Source organism: Thunnus maccoyii, chromosome 20, assembly GCF_910596095.1.
Source record: "Thunnus maccoyii chromosome 20, fThuMac1.1, whole genome shotgun sequence".
Lineage (NCBI taxonomy): Eukaryota > Metazoa > Chordata > Actinopteri > Scombriformes > Scombridae > Thunnus > Thunnus maccoyii.
Genome location: NC_056552.1, coordinates 11,539,901 through 11,564,571, shown reverse-complemented (window position 1 = coordinate 11,564,571; position 24,671 = coordinate 11,539,901). Strand labels below are relative to the sequence as shown.

At 39.7% G+C, this 24,671-nt stretch overlaps 1 protein-coding gene across 2 annotated transcripts in view; it reads right to left on the bottom strand.

The window, feature by feature from the left end:
- Window positions 1–24,671, bottom strand: part of LOC121886415 (testican-2-like) — a 47,341-nt gene that overhangs the window by 6,376 nt on the left and 16,294 nt on the right. The window contains exons 2-6 of one of the 2 annotated variants that reach the window (XM_042396350.1): window positions 15,724–15,732; window positions 13,127–13,172; window positions 5,025–5,139; window positions 1,013–1,121; window positions 392–506 (exon numbers count right to left, since the gene is read on the bottom strand). In XM_042396350.1, the coding sequence (XP_042252284.1) occupies window positions 392–506; window positions 1,013–1,121; window positions 5,025–5,139; window positions 13,127–13,172; window positions 15,724–15,732 (394 nt within the window). The remainder of the gene's footprint in view (window positions 1–391; window positions 507–1,012; window positions 1,122–5,024; window positions 5,140–13,126; window positions 13,173–15,723; window positions 15,733–24,671) is intronic. The other variant, XM_042396351.1, reaches the window with a different exon arrangement.

Sequence of the window (24,671 nt, the reverse complement as noted above, 5' to 3'; positions counted from 1 at the left end):
CTGAGCACTTATCCCACGCTACAGATGAAAAACAGGAGTAACATTTCATCCCTTTGATCAATTGGCATTTTCACGTGCCCGAGAGCCTGCACAATCAATACTGTTTGGCTGCAATGATAGATAGTGTACACTCTAAATAATTAATTACTACATGATTGAAAGAGCAGTTTAACCACATGGGGGTTATTTGGGTAACAGTAATCTCTGAAATTGGTGAGTATTGATCCCAAATGTTGAGCACTTTGTTGATAGGTTCTGTGAGAAAACTGCAGTCCTAACTGCAGCGTAACTTTTTTCTTTTCTTTTTGAAACCTTGACTCATAAAAAGGATGACAGTCATGCAGAAGAGGAGGTGTGAATCCCAAAATTAAAGTGAGGAAAAGGCACTTGCCACGTTTTGCATCAGTATTTGTGACTGTAATGGAGGCTGTGGCACAGGGGCAAAATCCAGCGCACATGACACTCAGTTCTTTGCCTGCGAGGCAGGCCTGCTGCTCTAGCTTACACTGTAAGGAGAAAGAGAGAGAGAGAAAGGCACGTATGCAGTTAAAATATTTATGGGGGTGACCGCAGGAAGAAGAGATTGCTCATTCAGATGAGACACTGCACTTAGAGAAAGGCAGCAAGAATGAGCTGTCATTTTCCGCTGTCTTCTCATGCAAGGTCAAAATTAAAAACTATACATAAATCAATAAGGAGTCCTGGCAGTGGCCGGTGTACGGTGATGCAGCTCAAAACAACGTCAGTCATTAATCATACGGCCAAATCAGGCCAGTGCAATTGTCCTCAGTGATGAACTGTGATGTCCATGTATATGTCAGCGCAGCAGGAAACAGCACTTGACTAGACTCCTCTCATTATTTAAAACGATGACACGGGCAGTTTTCCCTTTTCTTTTCAGGGTTTTTATGGTGGCGAAATCCAGTCATAAAGCAAAAGAAAATATATCTAGGTAAAAAGTAGGCTGAATGCTTTCAAAGAGAGATGCTGGTGTAGAATATTTATCTTTTACCTCAGAGGCATAGTTGTGTCCATCAGAGCCACATACAGGTGAGGAGGCAGCCACAGGACAAGGCTTGCAGCTGCTGTCATGGGTCTCCAGCTGCCCTGACTGTTTGACTCTGAACATGAAAAAAAAAAAGAGTTAGAAAAACATTTTCTCACTTACTGCTACCTCTAGTAGTATCTAGCCATGCAGATACTTACATTTCCTCACAGTTCGAGATATCTCTCTCTCTCTGATGTCTGTTGCCACCCCAATACAAAGGAGCTGAATGGAATTCTTTGTGGCGCTCACAGCATTGAAAATTACATGCTACACACAGTCAACAGTATCCATAGGAACTATTTCTTTGGTAGAAAGTAATTCTAGAGAAAAATGTTGACAGAGAGGTCTTTGGATTATCCAGAGTAAAAGCTAAATGCCTGTTTGCACCTTGCAATGGTGAAACGAACTGCTTACTGAAGCCAGGACAGCAGAGTCGCTGCACATTTTCTGCTGCTGGCTGAAATCTCACCTTTTCAGACTACGTTTAAACACCCGGACTTATTTATGTCTCATTTCTTAAAGCAAACCTTGTACTGTAGCACTGAGCATGCTTTTAGTTGTTTATTTAAGCGAGATGCGCCTCCAAGTTTTGGTGACAGCTAGCTCTTGTTCCTATCAAGTTTAAATGCACTCAATGTAAGTCACTTTGGATGAAAGTGTCTGTAAAATGAATGTAGTGTAATATAATGGGACACATTGTTTTCAGGAGGACTCGCTTATGTTGAATTTTTTAAATCTTATTTTTCAGTGCTGGGAGCACTTCATTGTGTTGGGATGACAACATAAATATCAGAGGCAGATATCTAACATCCTGAGTCAATAAAACCAAAACTATCTGCATGGCTATACACCGCTAGAGGTAAGTGAGAAGATATGTTTTGTAATTTGAGCAAACTGGCCCAAAAAGGTCAGACACAGAGCTACAAATCCTGTAACAAGATGTTTTTATTACAACTCTGTATCATTTATATCAGTCTCTTGTATATCCGTACAACAAAACAGGACAATTCTAATCACAATTACCATAAAGCCATAATCTGCCTGCTAATATCTGGATGCACTGCTTCATAAAATTCTCCGTGCTTGCTTTCCTCTCGCATGGTGATTGACTTCATGTTCAGTGAACACAAGCATTAAGGCTCTGCAGTACGACTTCTGAGGCTTCTACATAATGATGCTAGGATGGTTTAGTGTGGTTGCGGCCGTGCTTATTACCCATTATTCGGCACAGTCTCTCTCATCTCTGGAGTGACTGTAAATGAAGCACTTTATTGAAAAAGATAAATACCTGTCACTGCAGATAGACTTTGCACGTAGTAATAATTCACTCCATTAATTCTTTTCAGACTGCAACCCTGCTCATTTGTTTTTCAGTCAAAGTGGGATGAATGGGTGAGGGAATAGATAAATGTTTTTCATTGAGGTTTACCAGAGAAAACTAAAAGGCCTTTGTAAAAGGAGGAGCATTGCAACACGAGCATAAACCACTGTATTACACTGTATTAAATAGCCAAAATAATTTACTTTATGCTGTTGTCTTGGTTTTCAACCCACTCTCCTACCTCCTCTGCTTCCACTTCCTCTGATTAGCCTGTACCATGTTTTCTAAAGCTGCCTTATTATCAGTATAGGAAGTAGAGTGAAGTATCGTTTTTGACATGGGAAGTCAAGTAAGGTAATGCAAAGCCATTTTATTTATATAGCACATTTCATTACAGGCAAACTCAGTAGGTTTTACATTAAAGTGCATACAGCAACAAGTGACGCGAGACAATATTAAAGTCCCCCTCCACTCAAAAATGTGTTTTGCTTATTGTTCCTTCACTTGGCTGTTTCAGCTGTGCAGAGTTTGATACTTGAAGGATGTTTTCACAGTAATCTGCCTGAGGAGGAATGTTTCTGTGCTCACAAAAAATCTGAGTAACAGGATAAAGCTGGTGATTTTTTTATATGTTTCTACTTTGCTACATGTGCTACATTAGACATTTCTCAAAGAACATCAGTACAAAGTCAAGAGGTTGTGATATGCACATCAAGCTAGCGAAGCCGTGTAAACAGAACTGTACACAGTGGTGTCTGCCGCACAAGGAATATCTCTCCTGAGACTGAAAATGTAATCGCTGCTATTATGTTATTGCCTTCAGGGCCAAGGAACATGTCTCCCGGTGCAGCTATGTGGCTCAGTGACGTGTTTTTGACTACGGCACAGAGGAATACAATATATCAGACTTTGGATTCACATACAATACTTGTAAGAAGGATCAAGTCATTGTTGGTTTGGCTCTGCACATGAGATTTGTTGACAATTAGAAAAATATAGAAAATCGCCAGCCTTATCCTTTAAACCATTTGAGCAACAACCATTTTTGCATGTACCATGTGAGGACTGAATGAGCTGGAGTCTTCTTATTGTTTGTTTGCAGTAATCTAACCTGGTTGAGATGAATCCATGAAACAGCTTCTCAGAGTCATCTTGAGATTTAATTCCTCTGACTTTTGATGTTTTTCAAAAGATAAAAAGTTGGCCTGGTTAGTTACTGACATGACTTTCAAAGCTAAGAGAGTCCAAAATAACTCCTGACTTGCTCACTGTGCTCCAGAGAAAGTGACTCTGGGTGTGAATAAATTTCCTATTTCTGTTTTTTGAACCTACTACAAGTATCTCAGACTGGTCTTTATTTAGCTGTAAGCATTTTTTTTGACATCCAGTAGTTGATATTATGCTCCTTTAGAAGACAGAGCAGTTGTGTATCATCCCTTGTGGAACCCCTGAGAAAACCTTAGTTTCAGCAGATTTGAGGTTGGAGGAAAACCAGTTAAGAACAGGACCTTTTAGATCAAACGAATCTTGAAGTCTCTTAATTAACATATCATGATCAACAGTATCAAAGGTAGCATAAGAGAAATTCTATTTGAATCCTAGTTTATTTACTTGAACCACAGTGATGATTTGCAGGCATTTTGGCACCGGTTTGTTGACACTTCTGCAGTTCTTCTTGCCAAGTGGGAGATAACACGGCTGTCCAAAATTCTCCATATCTCAAATAGAAGTCTAACATGAGTGGTTTTTCCTTTTCATGTGCTTGTATTTACAATGTGTACAATAAGACATGAACACAGCATAAGCCTCGATTTGACCAAACCCTACTCAGGTTATGCGTGAATGCAAGTCCAAATGCAGAGTTTGGGGCACACATCAATACACACTACAGCCGAGGAAGCTGATCAAAGCCTCCTCAGCCAGTTTCCTACTATATGTTGTGCACAAACATAAGAATCTGGTGCTATTTCGCTTCTGGAAAAAGAAATATCAAATGCACTTAGCTGAGAAAACTTTGTCTGCTTTTACCAGTTTTCAGCTAATTTGATCACATTTTAATTTTAGTCTAGTTTAACTACATATATGTATGAGTTCACAAACTGATGATCCATGTAGTTTTAAGTAATTAAACTGACTAATAGTGGCTTCATTATTAATTAATACTGAGTCACAGCAGTTCATGATACATCATGCATTAGACGATGGTGAGTCATGTATTAGTTATGCATTAATTAATCATGAGATATGTACCCTTGACATTAAGCATTTTCCATTCCACTTGCATCTCTTACTTATGTGTGTGATTGTAGCATGACTGTTATGATCTCAAGTGCAATCATGTATAAGAACGGTCTCTGTTGGGTTTTACCACCTTCCATCCACACAGTTAATTAGTCATTGCACAGCGTGAGTGTTGCAGCTGAAATGATATCACTCCTGGCTCATGACACTCTCTGGCCCTGTTATTGAGTCTAATCAATAGCTCTCCAACCAGACACTGAAAGGCTTTTAACTGGCACACAGCTAACAGCTATTGACATGAGCGTCACAGAAATGTCTGTCCTGTCCGTGTAAAAATTTTCTAAACAGGGGTAACCTGCCTTGCAAACATAAGGCAAGGCACCCTCTGATTTCAGGACTAAAAACTCCGCCTACCTGTGCTCCAGTTTCTTGCGATTGACACACATGGCCCTCTGGTAGCCCTGAGCGACGCACACCTTATGGCGGCTGCACTTCACATTCTGGCACGGGTCCTTTGTGGTGTCCACGGCTGCAGACAGAAAACAAGAACACAGAAAATCCAGAGGTGTCAATCACAGTTGAGGTGTTTTGCTTTAATTCTCTATTTTTGCCACCTCCATGAGAAAAAAAGAACAGAGCTTCAGGCTGTTTTTTTATTCTTTTGACATGGAGCATGTGTTTAACAGATTGATAGCATGCACTGCCAAAAATAAAAAAGAGCAAAGCAGCTATTTTACATGCTGTATAATCAAGTTATTTACATCATTTAAAATTATCTTTTACACAGACGCATGCAATAAAAATCATGGTATGTGTCATGAAAAATATTCTAGCAGTGTGCACAAATGAGTCCATTGATTTTATAGTCAGCACAGCTGAAAACATAGACGCCTAGCTGTCATTAGTGAGGCAGCCCATCGTAGTACTGCCGGCAGTCTCTAACGGCTGTCTCTGATTGCAAGAAAACCTGACAGCACTGATTGAGCATCTCTTTCTCTCGGCTTGTCACATCTCACTTCCCCCATGTCAACTTATCACTGTCTCTCCCCGGCATGCCTTTTCTCTCTCACACACAAACACAGACACTCAATCTTTGTCTCCCATGTTCCCATCTCTCCCCCTGCCCCAGTATTTCTCTCCATCTTCAGTGAGTTGAATGGTTCAATGCCAACCTCTTTTCCACTGATAGACTGAGATGGAAATAGCACTGTGTCCTCCACCTTCTTCAGCCTGTGGTCAATGCCATCCGAAACTGTCACACTGTCCCAGTCCATTTACCGCCTTGTCAGAAAGGCCTCTGAAAACTTACAGGCTCAATTTTTAAAATTTAAGAGCGAGTAGCAAGCGGTGGTCGCTGAGAGAAATTTAAGCTGTGAAATCCTGAGTCAGCTTTGAGCGGCTGCTTTGTAGTCAACACGGTCAGCAGACGAGGTGGCTGCCAGCCAGATCCCTACAAATCCGGCGACTAGGTGATACTTTGATGCTTCAGGAGGGAAGTATGAGGGAACAGTGGACTTTTGTGGAATGTGTGGATGACAAGACAACTCTGAGGAAATACAAAAACAATAATCGGAGGCTTTGTGCCTGTGGCGTTTTTGTACTTTGATAAAAACAAATAAGAGACTGCTCAACTTCCAAGCTAGCTTGCGTTCCACCAGCCTTTTTGTCCACAATGCTATAAAGGAGGTTACATCTATGGTCCTGATGATTTATCCTTAGGATAGCAAAGGCATCTCCGTATGTTGCTCCCAGATTTGGCCACATAGAGTTCTCTATGTAAACCATAGGGGAAGTCAAAACTTCACTCTTTTCACTGTTATCACAACATCACTCCAGCACTAGTTGTAAGGGCAAGCAGGATTATTAGACTGGGTGCAGTTACTCTTAAATATCACCAGACTTTTTAACATTTCCAAAATTTTCTCATAAAGATTTTAAAACATTTTCTATTATTACAATAATACATTCAGAGGACTGTTCAACCTTCTTTCTAGTTGTATTCAGGGTTCACTGCCTCCTTTGTGACACACTTTGTGCTATTGGTCTTTCAAATCATTCTTTACTTTGGTTCAATTCATATCTTCACTATGAATGTCAGTGTGTCTTTTATCAGGGCAATCAGTCAGATTTTATGATTATGAAAAAAGGTGTACCTCAAGGTTAATCTCTAAGGCCGTTGCTGTTCTCCATTTTTATTATGCTCTCCCACAAATCTGTTCTGATTCTGTTCATATTTGATTATATGCAGATGATACTGTGATTTACGCTCCCAAGCCTGACATCTCACAAATTCAATGTACATTACAGTCTGATTTGATGCCACTCAAAACTGGTTATTATTACTTCTTTCAACAAACTTCTACTGAATACGAAGAAGTTATAGTATGTTTGGCACTAGACCTAATTCTTTGCATTTAACCAATAATTAGTCGATTCATTTTTTGGATGGGACACCACTGAGAAAGTGGAGGAATTTAAATATTTGGTTATCTGGCTTGATTCTCAACTTTCGTTTAAGCCTCATATTGATTCGGTGATAAAGAAAATAATTTGAGAATTTTTTATTGTTCTATCAACTGTTTCACCTTACAGGTCATGAAAAGAAGTTGCTATTACCAATATTAGATTATGCTGACATTTTCTATCAGAATACCACAGAAGCAAATCTTAATCCACTCAATGTGGTGTCCTTATATAACCTCAATGTTTTATGAGTCACTGTATAGGTTAACACCTAAATCCATTTTCCCTGGTTGCAATTCATTTTTAAATGCATTTTCATTGTATGGTCTAAGGCATACTGAGTATAATGTTTTTAACAACCTGCCTAGTTAATTTAGATCTATTACCTCTTTTCATTTCATCTCTTTTTACTTATCTTCAAACAACCTGCTCTTGCTTCTAATTAAATTTAAGATATGGAAATAATTTATTTCTAATATGTAGGTGCATGTAAATGTTTGTATATAGCTTTGTATGGGTATGTGTACATTTACTGTATGTAGTTTGGCATTTTTGGGGGAATCAGCGGGTGTGAGAGTGGCTAGGCCTGGCCTGAGCTTTTGTCTGTGTATGTGTGAGTGTATTTGTGTTGTTTTGCTTTATGTACTGTATTTTCTGTATATTTGTGTTAAGGACCCCCTTGAAAACAAGATGGTTCATCTCAAAGGGTTTATCCCTCTGATAAAATGTATGAACAAAAAAATCTCATGTTTTGTCTTCACAGCAGGACAGAAGAAAGAAACCCTCTGCTGTGTGTAAAGTACATTGAGCAACAAGGGTTCAGAAATCAGACACTAACCCTGAAGTAAACCAGGACTTCAGTTGTATTGGTGTAAAAATAAGCCAGCAGCTCCCAGAAATGTTTGACCCACATCAGAGGCAACAACTGGTAAACAGTCAGAAGCAAAAGGCATTAGGATAAGTGAGATAAAACTGGCATTATGCCATCTTAATTGAATTACAAATCAGTTTATCTTACACTTCTCGCTGGGGTAGAAACTCATAAAAATACAAGACGTAGCATTTAGGCTCAGCAGAGAATCTAAAAGACTGATAGCTGGATTCTGGCGGTGTTGATAGCTCATAAACTGGAAACAGTCATTCCATAAGATTTTGTGACCACTTGACTTTTATTCCCTTCATCTGTTCCAAAAGGTATTATGTTCTGTCATGATTTAACCCCGGTGGCTGAACAATATCAACACTCTACCGCTGATGATACATTTGTCTATGCTCCTTTTTTGATTGAAGACATTAACTGTCACCATACATATCATTTTGACTATTTCTCGACAATAAAGAAAGTGAAGATATTTCATATTTTCAGTCTGCCTCAATGGATCACAGTTATCTTCAGCGAAACACATCATTCAGGTTTTTCCTCCGGCTTTCTTCAGGTTTATGTTACAGAGACTGTCACTGTATATTTTGTTGGTGGTTGCTATCAGAGTATGAGGTTTAATATTTCATTTTGTTAATGCAGGTTCAAGTCAAGGACCATAAATTTTTATGCTTTTTTGTGTGGTGTAATTCCCCATCTTTCTTCTGTGCCATTTTATTATTTTTTGGCCACTGAGCAGTCACTACCTGCCGTTCACTCACACAGAAGCACAGCTACAGGAGGTGCAGTGAGCCATGCAGTGAGCCGAGCAGTGAGCTGTGCATATATAAGAGGAAGAATCAAATAAAACTAGACAGTATTCAGAAAGCACACACCTCCACCAAGGCTCTACAATCCTCTTTATATCTTAGTTCAATAATAGAACATTTTTATTAGCTGATGGTGAATTTTTGAGAGAATTCCAAGAAAAATTGGAATAGCAAAAGACAATCTAAATATGTTATATCAAATTTAATGAAGAGTGGATACAATTTGTAGTATTGAAAGACTGTTTCACTTTTGGTTCATAAAAAATTTGTTAAAGGAATAGTTCCACATTTTTGGGAAATATATTTTTTGGCTTTCTTGCTTTCTAAGAGTTAGACAAGAAGATTGATAACACTCTCATACCTTCCCCCTAATTATTTAAGTAGCTAAAATAGCTTAGCATAAAGACTGAAAGCAGGATGAAACAGCTAGTCAGGCACTGTCTAAAGGTAAAAAAAAAAATCTCACATTACATCTCATTTGTTTAAACTGTACAAAATTCGAAATGTTGAAACATTTTATGGGGAGTTACGTGCTGTAATTAACAGTTACACAGCAGCTACTTTTAAGAAATTATTGTAAAAATCTAGTATGCATATGCTATAAGTATTTTCTGTCATTTAAAGAATTGTTGAAAGTCAAATTTATTAATAATTTTGCAAATTAACAACTATTTATGAACCCAAATGCAACAAGGTACTCGCCAACTAATACTACTACTGCTACTTGTTTCTTATAACTTGTACCAAATTGCCCCACCCTCTGTAAAATGTCCTAAAAATGCACCGTTAAATTTCTAGGTAATTAGTGTGGAATTAAGTATCTGTACACCTGTAAAATAAAACATTACCATCTTGTCCTTTTTCTACCTTTAGGCTCAGCCAGGTTTGCTGTTTCCCTTGCTTCCGGTCTTCAGGCTCAGCTAAGCTAATAGCCTCCTAACTCTAGCCTCTTATTTAGTGGATAGACATGAAAGAGGTATTGATAAATTCATCTGACTCTGGGTAATAAAGCGAATAAGCATATTTCCAAAAAAAGGCCATTTCTGATACTAACAGATTAATCTTAAAGGAATCCAGGCAACAAAAGGATATTCCTACTACACCTCTCTGTTCAGGAGTTTTGAGTCAAAACCTAAAAATAAAAATTTGCTAATTGGTCCATGATTAAACCTTACCATATCTGGTAGTTTTTTTAAAATCCTGCTGAATGACACACAACATTAGTATACTGTTTGTCCCCATAGAAACACAGCTCTGTGTTGCAGTATAGTTTTAGACGGTGACGTAGAGCTCTCTCACTGCTCTCATGTACAATATTTACGAGCATCTTCAAGTCTGCCTCCAAGCAACAGCTTAAAACGTTCACACAGTGCTCTTATCCTACACCTACATACTGGAAATAAAATCCAAACACAAGATTTAATTCGCGATAAAGATCGAGTGGGTTATCAAGCGTGCCTGCTCTCCTGGTTGTTGTTTACATATTGATGCTTTGAGAATTCAGTGCAGGACCGCTATGTGCAGAGGCCATTATGGGTTTTAAATCCCCCTGTAATCATGTCAGCAAAGGCGATGTGACTGCACTGAGGCAGTGTCCATTTTCTAAGAGATTATTATTATTATTACGCCACGATCAAAAACACATGAGAACATGGCTGCTTTCTCATCCACGAGCTGCAGTCTGTACTCTCATCAGAGCTCTGAATCCTCTACTGAACATGAAGCCTTGCAGATGGACAGGATCCTCCATCAAAAGCTTTCAACCATTTGCTTTAAAGTCAAATTGTCAGAGTATGCATTTAATAAAAAAGTATTTAGAAGCTATGAACAAAAAAAAGTTATTGGGCTGCCAAGAATTACAGTAGCACCGGTCTGAAACCAAAAGATTTATCTGTGATAAACATTAAAAGCATAAGAGAGAGAGGCTCATTTGACAGCTTTAAGTGAATTAGTTTGAACTGGATTTGCAATTACTGTCATCTTGGAAGTCTCTTTTATACCCTTCAATTTAATTGGCGGTCACTGAGTTGAAGCAGCCTTCAGCTTTTATTCAAATTCATTGGAGCTATGAAATTATTTACTTATAATTAGTAAAGATGCAACACACATTCAGCTCTAATTCTTTTTTTTATAGCACATTGTTTGAATAATTTTCTGAAGTCAGTTGTTTTCTTTTTTATCCAATTAGTACAATATTTCTTATTCTCCGGGTCAAATATGACAGTTCCTCTATTAATTCTGAGCAGTGGGCACCTTATTGTTTTGAAATGACCCTCAAACATATAGCAGATTCCGGGGCTGAGCTGATGTCTTAATCACCTCACTTAAAAAAAAAAGCATCGGTGGTGTCTGAAGTCTCTTGTTAGGTCCTTTGTTGTATCCGGGGCTTGCAGGTACACCTTGCCGGAGTTTCTGCTGTCTCGTTGAATTTGCAATGAAGAGGACCCTGATCAATTAGGTCTGCAGAATTAGTCCCAGTGGGAGCTGGGACGGGGATGAAATCAATGGTATTCAAATGAACATCGCCCACACTACAGCAAGCGAGGCGTTTTCTTGAGATTACATTAGTTATTCCCCCTGTTGTAAGAACAGATGACTGGGATAACGTCTGGAACTGCTTGTTCTTACATCTTCCTCCTTTGAGTCAAGTGTCTTTTAAGTGAGGCAGTGTGGGTGTGGTGCTATACCCGACCTCCCACACTCACCTTGCAGCAGGAACACACTGGTAACCCTAAGGGGCCTGCTAAATTGGCTACACTATGTATGAAACGTACTTTCTAGTCTGACCTGTAAAACGATTCATACTTCACTTCACTACCTCCACCAAAGAAGGGTTAGTATCAGCAGTTCAGTTAAAGCAGGTACTTCCTGGGGTTCAGCCAACAGCTGCATGCTAGGATCAGTGTTTCTATGATTAAAAATGCACAGGCTGAACTGCAGCTGAACCAGATGTACTATGGAGTTATCTTAAAATCTGCCAAGCACAGGAGATTAATGGCAACATGACACACCAGTTACCTATACTGGTGTCATGGGAAATTGGTTGTTTAGAGAACCTACTATTTCATTAATTTCTCGGAAAATAATTATGATTACATATATTATGATCACTTTTGATTATACAACACTAATTATTACTCTTTTACTCATATTATGAAATAATTTTCCCCTACAAATGCTAAATAGATTTAAAAAATTCTGTCTCATCATAATTTACTGATAGCATCAATTAATTAGCCTATGTAAAAGACCTGCGGTTGAAGTTAATCTTATAATATACCTGCAATATTTTTTTCTTTGTAACTGTTATTTATAGCTTCAGGTGAATAGATAACTATATACTTGCCTATACTGTACTTATATTTACTCATATACTGCATCTTAAATCTCAGAGACAGTGACCTCGAGGGGCAGTTGATTGTACATGACAGGGCGGCTAAACCACAGCTGGGCTTTAAACCTCAGCTTCTGAGGTTACAGCAATCAGATTTCAGATCATCAGCAGCTATATATTTGTGACCAAATGAAAAAAAAAACTACTAACAACTAGAGTAACCAAGACCTTGTCTCTGGAAAGATGGCACGGCTGATGAATTTTGCAAAAGCTTGGCTCAATACAACTCATTAATTTTTTCAGGATTTGGGTAATTATTGGAAGATAGTGCAACTTCTGCAGAGGTATGCATTCTCTAAGTGATTTCTAATTACATCAGTTTCATTTCTGTTCAATACAAAAAGACCGTTTGACTGAAATAACGCACAACTGTTCTCTATGTTCAAATAGTTTCCATTCCTCCTCCACAGCTGATTTTCTAAATGTAAGATTTTTTTTCCAGCTGGGAACAGACCCAATGGAGGTAAATGGAGCCTGGTGGGAGTTTCGAGTTGAGCCCTCAGCAACAAAGGCAATTATAGTAGGCTTTTCAAACTAATGGATCCGACTGAAGGCTCAGTCTTTCCTTTCCTGAATCACAACTGCGTCCTCACCCTCCACAAGCTCTGACACCCTGGACCAGTGCTCACCACGGGCTGGATGACCTCAGGCAACTGCTGCAATTAAAAGAAGTCGGCACTTCGATAATGTGCACCATGCTATTTCATTGTCTACAGCAGATTTATAAAGGCGGACAGCACTTAGCATTGATTATGCTGGTAGAGTCTGAACTGCAGTAGCTTTTTTTTCCTTTACAGTGGAACCAGCCATTTAAGTAAATCCATTTAAATATTAAGCTGCATATAGTACAGTTCCATGCACTCAGGCTGTAAGTGGAAAACACACAAAACTTCACAAGAAACAACACATCCATCCTAAAACGTCCTCCACACGTGTAAGTGCCACAGAAAATCTTTTTTTTCTGACTTACTTTCATCAGAACCTGTGTTCTCCTCCATGTTTTTAAGGTAGTCATCCTGGAAAGAAAACATATTTGCATTAATGGATTTAATAATTCATGTTAGGCAACACAGTGGAGGAAGCATGCTCTTGCACTCGTGCTTAATGAGAATTCAGAGGAGCATAAATAATGAAGGAACATAACAGTCATGCAAAATGATGTGGAAACTTTGCTTCACATCATGAATGACATTTTAAATCTGGATGTGATTTTAGCAATTCAAATGCACTCAGCTCCGATGATGAAGAGATGGCAGCAAGTGAGCAAAAAGCAAATTATCATAAGACATAAGATTTTAAGATTTTTTAAAAATCCAAGGTTATTTCAGTTCCATTAAATTCTGGGAGAATTTTTATGCACTGCATATACAGTCAGTTTGATGGGTCAATCTTTATTTATTTTAAATTACATAATAACAGTGAAAATAGAAATTAACCAAGTGCTAACACAGCAACAAAATAATGTATAAATGTCAAAAAAGGATTACAGCATCCAATCAAGCATGTCATTTATCAAGTTTTACTATTAAATGTTGCTCTTTTGCTGATGACATTCAATTATACTTCAGTAAAATCTTAAATGATTTCAAGTGGTGAATGGATAAAAGTTTCAGTCAGGATAACATATACATCCAGTAAAATACTGCCCTTCCTTGGTCAACTAAATCAATATATTATTTTGACTTATTCGTATCTGTATATAACTTTCATTTATGTTGTAGTTCTACCTGTTTTTTTTCCAACTTTTATATCTTTATCTGGCTGTTTCTTGTGATGCTGTAACACCTAATTTCCCCCCCTGTGGGGATCAATAAAATGGCATCTTATCTTTGTTTCAAAATTAAGTTGTTTTGGAACAGCACACAAAAAATAGCATCCTTGTTTGTTTATCTCCTAATTAAAACAAAAATTAGACCTTCCATAGATTTTTCAGACGAACAGATAATTTATGCATTAATTTCTTCTCCTGAGAATTAAATAGTTCTCATTTTAAAAAAAAAACAAAACAAACCCAAACAAACATATGGTTCATTTATGGACATATTTTAACCTTTAACTGCTTGGTCTGGTGCATGGCTACATTTCAGACCTGCTGTCATCATATGAGTCAGAGAGCAGCTTGAGATCATCAGACTGGACTATCCCGGCTGTTTCCCCCCTAAAGGATTTGTTGTGGAGGTGACTTTGGCTCTGAAGGCCCCCAGACTCAGTGTGAATGTCCTGAGGATATCAGGCTGAATGACTCAGTGTTTTCTTAAAAATCACTTTTGAAATGTTTGGGTTATTGTAATGTATTGCTGCTGTCCAGTGAAAACTGTGTCTTTCCAAATTTGGAGGTTTTTCTCAGCTCATGAAAAGTTAAAACAATAATAATTTTGTTGACAAGACAATCTCAAGGTCCACTTATTTGCTTGTTCTGGAACTATCAGCCGTTTTACAGCCATCTTCATCAGCAGCTGTAATCATCAGAATCACGAAGAATTGAACTCCTACAGATCTGTGGCACTGATGAAGACCATGTGATATGGTCAAAGGCTCCAGAAAAAGCGAGTGAGTGGACCTGGAGTTTAGGTTGCTTTGTCTGAAAAACCTCTGTTTCCAAGGCCAAGAGTGAACCATCAAACTCAACCATAATGTCTTTGTGGCACTTTCATTAAGGACTTTGCAGCTCTTGTTTTAAAAGGTCTGTATAAACACCATTATTATTATTTATTTATTATTTATTCACTACTGACAGTAGTTGTTGTAGATGTAGCTTCTAACATCAAGTAAACAGCCAAGGCAAGAGTTTAAATGCATCTTATAAGAAGCCTTGGACTATTTTAGCTCCTGCACTGTTGCAGAGGGAATATTTGCAAACTAACTGTTTTTTAGATTGTGTCCCTCGCGGTGTTGCGCTGGAACGATGATAAAAATTCAGCGTCCCCCTGCTGTATCCATTCTGACCCATTTCTCTCTGTGTCAGGACAGAGAGGATCAACTATAAAGCGGTTACTACTCGGCACCAGGCCCAGAGAGGACCCTAAGGATCAGGTCTGTTCAGTTTAGCTCGGTCTTATTCGGCTCAGGGGACACGAAGACTGAGCTCTCAAGTCAAGCTGAAAGAGTATAGCCGAAGGCATCTTAAATACTGTGCACAGGATACAGAGTTAAAGAGGTAGTTTTTGTGTTGATACTTTTGTTTTTCTGGATTGAAATGAAGAACACACATCCATTTATGAGTCATACCACATAAAATTTACAGTTGTGTTTGTTTTTTTCTCATTATTAACGATATTTCTACTTCTTTTCTAGGAAGCAGTATGCATATAGCTGTACATGCAGATTTGATGTTATTTATGTTTTAAATGTTATTGCTTCTAATGTTCTTTATCTATTTTTTTTGCAGTGTTTTTCACCTCTGAGTTGTAGTTAAAGGCAAATTTCCACTACAGCGGACAATGATGTATTTTTTGTGCTCTAGCCAAGATGAGCTTTTACTCATAGGGCAGGTGACACCTACAGCCTAAAAGAGATGTCAAAAAAGACAGAAAATGCTTTGTGCACATTCACAAAAGAGCCACTAACCTCGACTTCCTGTAGCAATGACAAGCAGCAGTGGGGGGAGAGAGAAAGAGAGAGAGCCATTGTTAGAGATAAAATAACACTTTGCAGTTTTCATTTTGCTTCCATTCAGCATGCAAACAGTGGGTTGGTTTATTACAGTTATGGCAGCAGTTAAACTGTCAGCCCTTAATGCACTCTGATTGCAAATACATGCCTTAGTCTCGCTCCTCTCGGGGGACAACATAAGACATTCACAGAGGATTATGAGCGCCTATTAACCGAGGATGATCAGCTGCCACTTCTGTGAGCTGGCAGGGGTCCCGATCACTAAGGGCTCATTCTCTGGCTGTGTTTACAAGCGACTGCCAAACGCCAGCCTCCTGCCAACTCGGAAGTTGTGGATAAGCCATGACATACCGCATCGGCCTTGGGAATATACAGGCAAATTGGTGGGAATCTTCAAAGTCAACAGGCAGATGTGATTTAGATGTTTTTTATAGTTGCGGCAGACACGTAGTACACATTTACTAAGCATAGCATTGACAACACAGACAGATATAGCTCCTGTAAAGTACAACCTTGAGTTAACAGGGGAGTGACTGCTTTCCTTTCATTCCATTTCACCGTCTAGGCTTCGATCCAAGGGCATTACACATCAATACCCACCACAGCCTCTCCCTGTGTGTTTCATCATTCAATGCTCCGGTGTGTTTGGGAGAAATATAGCACTGCATGGTTTATTTCAGCCTGTGGTGGATGAAGTATTTGAAAGCTGCACTTGAGTAGAAGTACAGATATCTTACCACAAAATGACTTTGGTAGAAGTTAAAGTCACCAGCATTTTGAGAATTATGAAGTTTATTCTTTTGAGCATGAACACCACTTTAAAAACAGAGCCTATGTTACACTTGAAGAAAAACAAGGTTTTCACAACTTAAAGAATTTAAAGAACAAAATCCAGTTTTTCCTTCTTGTTGCACAAATTGAAGGAACTGACTGTGATTACATGTGACAAATAGAGATTGATTGATTGATTTATTGATTTATTGATTGACTGACTGATTTAACCACTGAATTTTGACGGAATTAATTCAAAGCAAAACTCAAGATTTAACATATAGCATTTTTGAAGACATGCAAAATCCTGAATCCTCTTCTGTAACCTGCCACTACCGCAAATATTTCCTCCACTGGTGTAAAATACAAGTAACCTGAGGAAATATTCAGCCGGTAGGTTATACCATTAAGAGTGTTTAAGGATTATGGACATGTCTTCAAGAGTTTTGCATTGAATTAATTCCGACAATATTCAGTGGTAAACGTTATATCTGTGATTCGAATGTAATCAGCAACGTTAGCTAGCCATCATGTTAAACCAGATATCTGAACAGGCTTAAAGGACCAGTGTGAAGGATTTAGTGGCATCTAGCTGTGAGGTTGACCAACTGACCTAGCCCTCACCTCCTCCTCCCCTTCCAAGCGTGTAGGAGAACCTACGGTGGCCGTGAAACTTGTGAAAAAGCCTGAAAGGCCCTCTCTAGAGCCAGTGTTTGGTTTGTCTGTTCTGGGCTACTGTAGAAACATGGCGGAACAACATGGCAGGCTCCATGGAGGAGGACCCGCTCCCTCTGTAGATATAAAGGGCTCATTCTAGGGTAATGAAAACACAACAATTCTTAGTCTCAGGTGATTATACACTAATGAAAACATACTTATGAATATTATGTTCCATTTCTGCCGAGTCAGTTCCACTACATTCCCCTAAATTCTACACACTGCACCTTTAACACTAATTATGATAATTAAAGAACATTAACGTTGTGGCTTCACGGGATTAATCTTAATTTACTTCAATGTGTTTCTTGAGGTTGGATCGAGTTTTTAAATGCCAATATTTCCGTGTCATTGGGTAAGCATAAGAGGCACTTCATCCGGTAAGAAGAATCTTTCACTCCAACATGAGACATTTCTCGCAAATATGGGCGTTCATCTACGTAACCACCATTGTTTGTGGTTGAAACTTAACGCGGCTTTGAGAGCACTTGCTTGCACTTACCCGTTAACGTGATAAACCAGTGATTTAACTTGCAAGCTAGGACCACTGATTCACAAAACCTGCTTGCTTGTTCCAACATCATTAGGCTACCAAATTTCTTCTGATTTGTTTTTTATGCTTAGGGGCAATGTATCAGAGTAAGAGTATACATTTTTTTAGGAGGGGTAGAACAGAAAACAAGTGAAAGTTGACAGAAATATAAAATCTCATAAAGTACAGATACTCCCAAAAAATACTTAAGTACTTTAACAAAGTATTATTATTTTTAAACACACACACACACACACACACACACACACACAATCAGGTTTCCATCACTTCAGAGGACATTATATTGACTTAACTATAACCACTACTTGCCTAACCCTAACACTTACCCTCACCTTAACCTAACCCTAAGTTTACCTTATCCTTAAACGAAGTCTTAATTGTAAAATTAATGATTATCATTAAGGGGACTTGCTTTTCGTCCCCATTAGGGAGGCGAGTCCCCATAACGTGACTGTGTAAACAGATTTATGTCCCCACAACATGAGGAATACCTGGTGTACACACACACACACACACACACACACACACACACACACACACACACACACCTGTCTACTTAACAGTGCTGTGACAGCATCTTAATATATAACTATGAACAATTTACAGGCGGCACAAGGACGAGCCAAAAAGCCAGCGGAAGGCTTTAAAAGACTGAGGCAAGTATTTATCACCAAGATGCAGCAGGACTTTAGATTTCACCTTGGAGACTGTTTCTTAGAGGTAAATATTTTCTCTGTAGCAGTTAAAATGTTCTGGAGCTACATATACGAGGGGCAATATCACTGTTTGCTATCTTAGAAATCTTCCAAACCAGCTGGAGTCATATGAAAGGAGAAGGAGAAAAAAACCTTTAAACAGGTCATATGAAATGTAAACACCACCACCGCTGAATAAAATTGCCTTTTCTTTTCAGATCTGCATCTTTACATGGCATTTTAAAGGTTATAGCTATAACACTGAACTTTCAGGGTGATGGTGCAGTATATAGAGAAATTATTGCTAAGCCAACCTTAAATCTCAGAATGTGCTTTAGCAAGCACTGGAAAAATTGTAGAGTACCATAAAATCCCACAAAACGGCCGCTCTCATCATCAAAGACATGACTGCCGTAGCATGTCGCACGTCAGATGTAACGATTACTTAATTAATTATTCGCAGTGCTTCTGCAATTACACAGCTCCCAGTGCTGCAGGGACCGATGGGAGCCCCACAGCGTGTCCTAAAGGCAGGAGTGCTTATCTTCTCCCAGCAGCAGTGTGACAGCAAGGACACCAGGCTGAGGCTGCATTTAGTCCTTCACCAAGGTTGAGAGCTAATGCTGTCCCACTGAATCCCAGCCAGGCTGCTGCTACAGTATGCAGCAAGCCTAGACAAGAGGGAGGGAGGGAGAGAGGAAGGGAAAGATCAGGGAGCAAGGAGGTATATATTCATGGTGGAGGTCCCCTGAGTTATGTGATTCATATCACACACACCACCTCTTCTGCCATTTGTCAACAAGGCTGTAATGCAGCCAGTGTAAAACAGAGCCGGGAGGCTAATGGAGCTTGACTATCCAGATGCTGCGACTGCTCCTCCTGGACCGCTCACCGGCATTAGGCTGACAGCGTTTGGCCGCAAGCCTGACTGCGCTCCTCTGAGTTAACGTCTATCTCACCTCCACCAAGCCCCCGTCTGCAGGTGACATAAATACCACTGATAACCCTGAACCGGCCAACCTTAACGTCACCCCCCTGCTGCACACACGCACACACCTGTCCTTAGCAGTGACCAAAATGTTCATACACATCCCAGCTCTGCATGACAACCACAGGGGTAAGCTGAACCTTTTAGTCTTAAAGCAGTTAAGTGCATGTTTGTTTCTCAGTGAATAAATTGCTCAGCTTGGCTTGTGAGCTAGCCAGTTATGCACCAATCCGATACTCACTATTGGTCTGACACAAGCCAAACACTGGATCAGCTGCCAGAAGAAAATTTCATTAGAGAGGTCATTAAGGTAAACAAAGTGGGGATGTTACGTTCAGTGTTCAGCAGTTCACATTACAGTAATTGGATTAATTTTTCAGTAACAAGTAGTGTAAAATTTGTGAAATTCAGTAATTATGTTACAGTAATGTTCCATTATTTAGACAATTTGAGGGTCAACTTGTTTGCTGTCTTACTGGTGGTTTGTTGGAGGGTTGATATCAATTTGGTCTCTGTGCGTTCAGTGGACAGACTGCCCGGGTACATGCTAGCTTGAGGCTGGCACCAAAGAGGAGAAATGTGACTCCAGGTAAATCCAAAGTTGTCTTATTTTCATGTAGTGTCTTCTTAACTGGCTTGCTAAGATTACCCGCTGGTAAGGCTACTTTCAGGTTTAGATTGTCTGAAAAAAAAGTCACACTCTGATTATAACCTTTGAAAAATATACCCAAAAAAGTTGCACAGCAACACTTTGTAGCAACATGTCATGTGATATCAGCAGCAGTCACTATAGTGAGAACTCCAGGATGGTGTTATCATACTTAACACTAAAAGAGGAAAACAGCCAAATTGCAGACTTCAAACTTTTGCAATACTAACGTTTTCATGAACAGAATTAGAACAGGAACACTGCAACCGTGCAAAAGCATTGTGAAAAGGAATATGACAAAGTGGTACAAGCAACAAGTATTGAGAAGAAAAGTGTCACCGGAACAAGAAACATTGTTGGAAACAGTGAAGAGTGAGAAACTCCCTCTAGACAGCAACCATAGCTGAAAAGCTGAGAAAAGCGTGGGACTTATTTTAAGCTAGGACCAACCTTTTTCCATATTTGAGAACATCTTACCACAAACCCTTGTTACACGCTGCCGAACCAACGTTTCTTCTCTGAATTGGTGGTCCAAGCAAGTTTAGAAGTTTCCTTTAGAAACTCTTGGAAAATACTTCAGCAAAGACTTTTATAGCTGACATTTGGAGCTAAAACGTGTGTCTGATAGCTTTACTTAGTTGCATTGCAAAAAGCGGCGCTCCATGCTAACAAGTATTGAGTCATGTTCATGTTGTGTACATTCACATGAGATTTAAGATAGCTATCTTCAGAAAAGTAGAGGTTATCATTCATAAACATCTTAGTAGAAGAAGAAAAAATAAGTAGTGGATTAATATCTATCCACCCATACTCAGTGTTGCGTAATTGGTATCTAAAACAGTGGTGTTAAGCCATCAGTAATGTTTAGCCATGTTTATCTACAGCTTAAATGTTAGACGTCAAGTGCAATTAACAGGCGACACCCTTAATCCTTGACACCTCTAATACAAACTATGTTTTAATCTAAAAATAAAGGGAGTATCTATGTTTTTGTCTCCAAAGAGATTATTCAAAAAACTGCACGGCAGAATTGTCGAAGAGGAGCTTGTGGGCTCCAAGTGTTCGAGCTGAGAGCTGCCAGAGCACGACCTCACTTCAGCTCCTCAGAGAAATGCTTGCGCTGTAAAAGAAATGTCACAGTGAAAATCTGCATCTCCTCGCCTTGCTGCAATGATCCATCACGTGCATTCAGCCCGCTTGCTTGCTCCATCACTGCAGCTCATCTGTCCCTGTAATGTGACAGGGTCGGTACAGTCTGGGCTCTAAAGGACACACAGACACACAAAGCTAAACTTCAGCACACACACACACACACACACACACACCTTCAACACTTGTCTGCTGTAGTGAATGTGCTGGAAATGGTGGAGACATTTGGAATCAAACAAAGGTGGGTGTCAAAAAATTCTTAAAAGCACAGAACATTTTACGAACCACAACACCTCCATCTATTCTACACAAATATTATATATCAGATAATGATCAGACTTATCTCATCCAGATAAGCTGCTCTCTGACCACCGCAGAACATCATATTCCCTAATCTAATTCAGAAATATCATATTTTTCTTGATTGATTCTTATCTAGAGATAATGTATCCAAACAGCCTCTAATGTATAGGTCATCCTGACTTACCTCCACCAAAGGAGGTTATGTTTTCAGTCTTGTATGTTTGTTTAACAAGATATCTTAAAGGAATAGTTTGACATTAGATAGTTAGATCAATACCTTCCTCATGTCTGTATGTTAAAAATGAAGCTGGCTCCAGGAGGTGATTAGCTTAGCTTAGCATAAAGACTGCTTATTCAATACAACAAAACTCTAGGAGGTCACTGCACCCGGCCAAGAAAGTTACGCACATAAACCCCACATAAAACCACAGGCCATCGTTTCCACAGTTAGATTTTTGTATGGATTAAACAAACAAGATATGACATGTTAATTTCATCCAGTCTTTACCAAACGTCTTACATAACACATTTGGATGAACCCAATAAAATAAACAGACATTACCAGCCATTTTCCAAAAATTGGCTTCTTATTTTTATGGCCTATTTGACATAATCTGCTTTGAACCAATTATGCTAATGCAACCAAATTTAGATGACAAACGCACAACTTAGTGATCCTGCAAAACCTAATGGCATTTTGCTTTTAGGTGGCACATCAGCAACATGATGAATTTAAATGGTCATTACTCTTCTTTTTGCAAAGCCCTCTTCTCTAAAAACTCAATCAACATATTTATCTAGCTCTATGTTTACTTTAATGTTGGATCCTTATGATTTCTCAACGGATTTCTAAACAGCCCCCACACTACACAAGTGTTGATGCTGCCTTCAAAAACCCATATTACTGAAGTCACACATACACTCTTGATATATCAAGAGTTTTATTTCAGAGACTCTGCCTCTCAGCGCAGTAACTGTGTGCTTCATCCTCCACAATACTCCTTATTGATATTCCAGAGATGATATTTGCAGTGAAGATATCACTTAAGCAGCAGAATATGAGTTAGAGGCTAAATGATGATCTAGACATTCTGCATTTCCTCCAGTTGTCATTTATCCAGCTTCATGAAGTCATTTACTCTGGCGGTGACTGGATAAACAGCAGCTGATGGATGGACTTGTGATCCAGGTCATGTCTGTAATTAATGGAAACCTGAGAGAGGCGTTCCTCAGCTGAATGCTCAGCTCTGGGCTGGGGCCGTGTCATCCTATCAGATCACCGAGGTGTGTCTGACTCTCTGACTGGCGGGACATTGTCAGCTCATCATTACTCCGGCCGTCATTTGCACAGTAATGTGCTTTGCCTGATTAATGTGGCCGAATTAGCTACGTCTCCCTGCCTACTTTAAATCGCTGCAAAAGGGCACACAGGCGGAGGCTGTCTTGAATCTACATTCCGCTCTCCATGTCTCTGTAGTTACCAGGGAGCAGTGGGAGTGCATCTTGCCTTTGCCATGACATTATGGTGCTCTGATTCAGCATGCTGGGGCCTGAGTGGTGGAGGTAATGTCTCACTCAGTTTGTACCCCGCCGTCTTTGAAAACGACAGAGAAATGGGAGAGACACTAATGGCGCGGACCCACCACAGATTGAACCACTTAGAAATGCATTAGAGTGTTCCAAAATGAGGCTGTGTGTCTTTCGGCCTGAACCCACTGGCTTTAGAGTGGCAAAACATTGCAATTTCACTTGAACATGAGGCAGAAATCACACAGAAACAGCTAAGGACACATTTTCACATCTCCTTTGATTCCGCATACCAATCCGTGTGGTATAAAGAAACCAATCCTTGGGTCATTCCTTCTCTTATTAAACCATGACAGGTCTAAGATTTCTTCACCATATTCACTCTGACAGATGCTGCCATGAACTATGATTGTATTACAGGTTGTTAAAGGTGATTACACACGGTGTACATGAAAGGTGCATGAGATTTTTCATCACACTCCAAAGACAAAAAATAAGCAACCCACGGGGAAAAATGAGGGTGTCTCGATTGCAACAAAACACCAGAGCATTATGGGATTAAGTCGCAGCCCAGCAACACAGAGCTGGATCAAATTGATCATTTGAGCCGGAGTGCTCGGGGGGCCTGCAGGCGAAGGACGCATGTTGTTTCACAAGGTAAGACGCTTGCCTGCAATGCAGTACAGGTCGAAGCACAATCTGCAGCCATCTCTGCACACTGAAGGGCACGTCGCTCTTCCTGAGCCACGAAGTGGTGGACTGTCAAGCGTGCATCCATCTGAAACATTTGCACTGTGCTGAAATGCAGAAATAATCAGGCTGACTGGGGAATTTGGTTTAGCTCTTGCCTAAGAATGCAGAAGATTTAACTAACTGGCCATAACACTTTGTATCCAGTCACAGGCTGGTTTATGTGTAGTTAACATAAATGAGGCTCTTTCCAACCTGAGAAAAGTCTGAAAACATTAAGACCTTCAACAGGCTTTTCTTCTGAGCTGCAGCCATTGGCTAACAAGACCTAATTTCAAGAAGTTGCATCACAAAAATTAACCTCTTCCATTCTCATGAGTCTTTTAGCTGTGGTCTCAAAAACCACTGATGAAGTGACACATCAAACAGTGGCCTGGCTCAATTCACTGTAGCAGACTCCACCGCTGAATGAAGGCATTGCATGCTCTGAGAGGTGCAGTAATTGGAGAGGAGGAGGACGGCGTTGCAGAAAAATGGATTCTGTTGGACCCTGCTGCTGAGCCAAGCAGAACCCTGGAACGGCGGAGACTCTGCAGCATCTTATCGCTCCCTCCCCCCATTTGCAAAACAAAGAAGCAGAAAGAGAGGAGGCGAGCCTTCAGGTTGAGCTCCACACAGATGCCCCAGGGAGCTCGCAGCTTATGCAGGGCCGTCTTTACTGTGCTGAGCCACGCTGCTTCTGCATACAATATTAGCAAGGGGGAAAAAAAGCCATACTAAAGACAAGCTGAAGCATGTGGCTCCACAGAAACTAAAGCACCTGATGCCTGTGTGCTATTTTCACTTTATAGTAGCTAGACT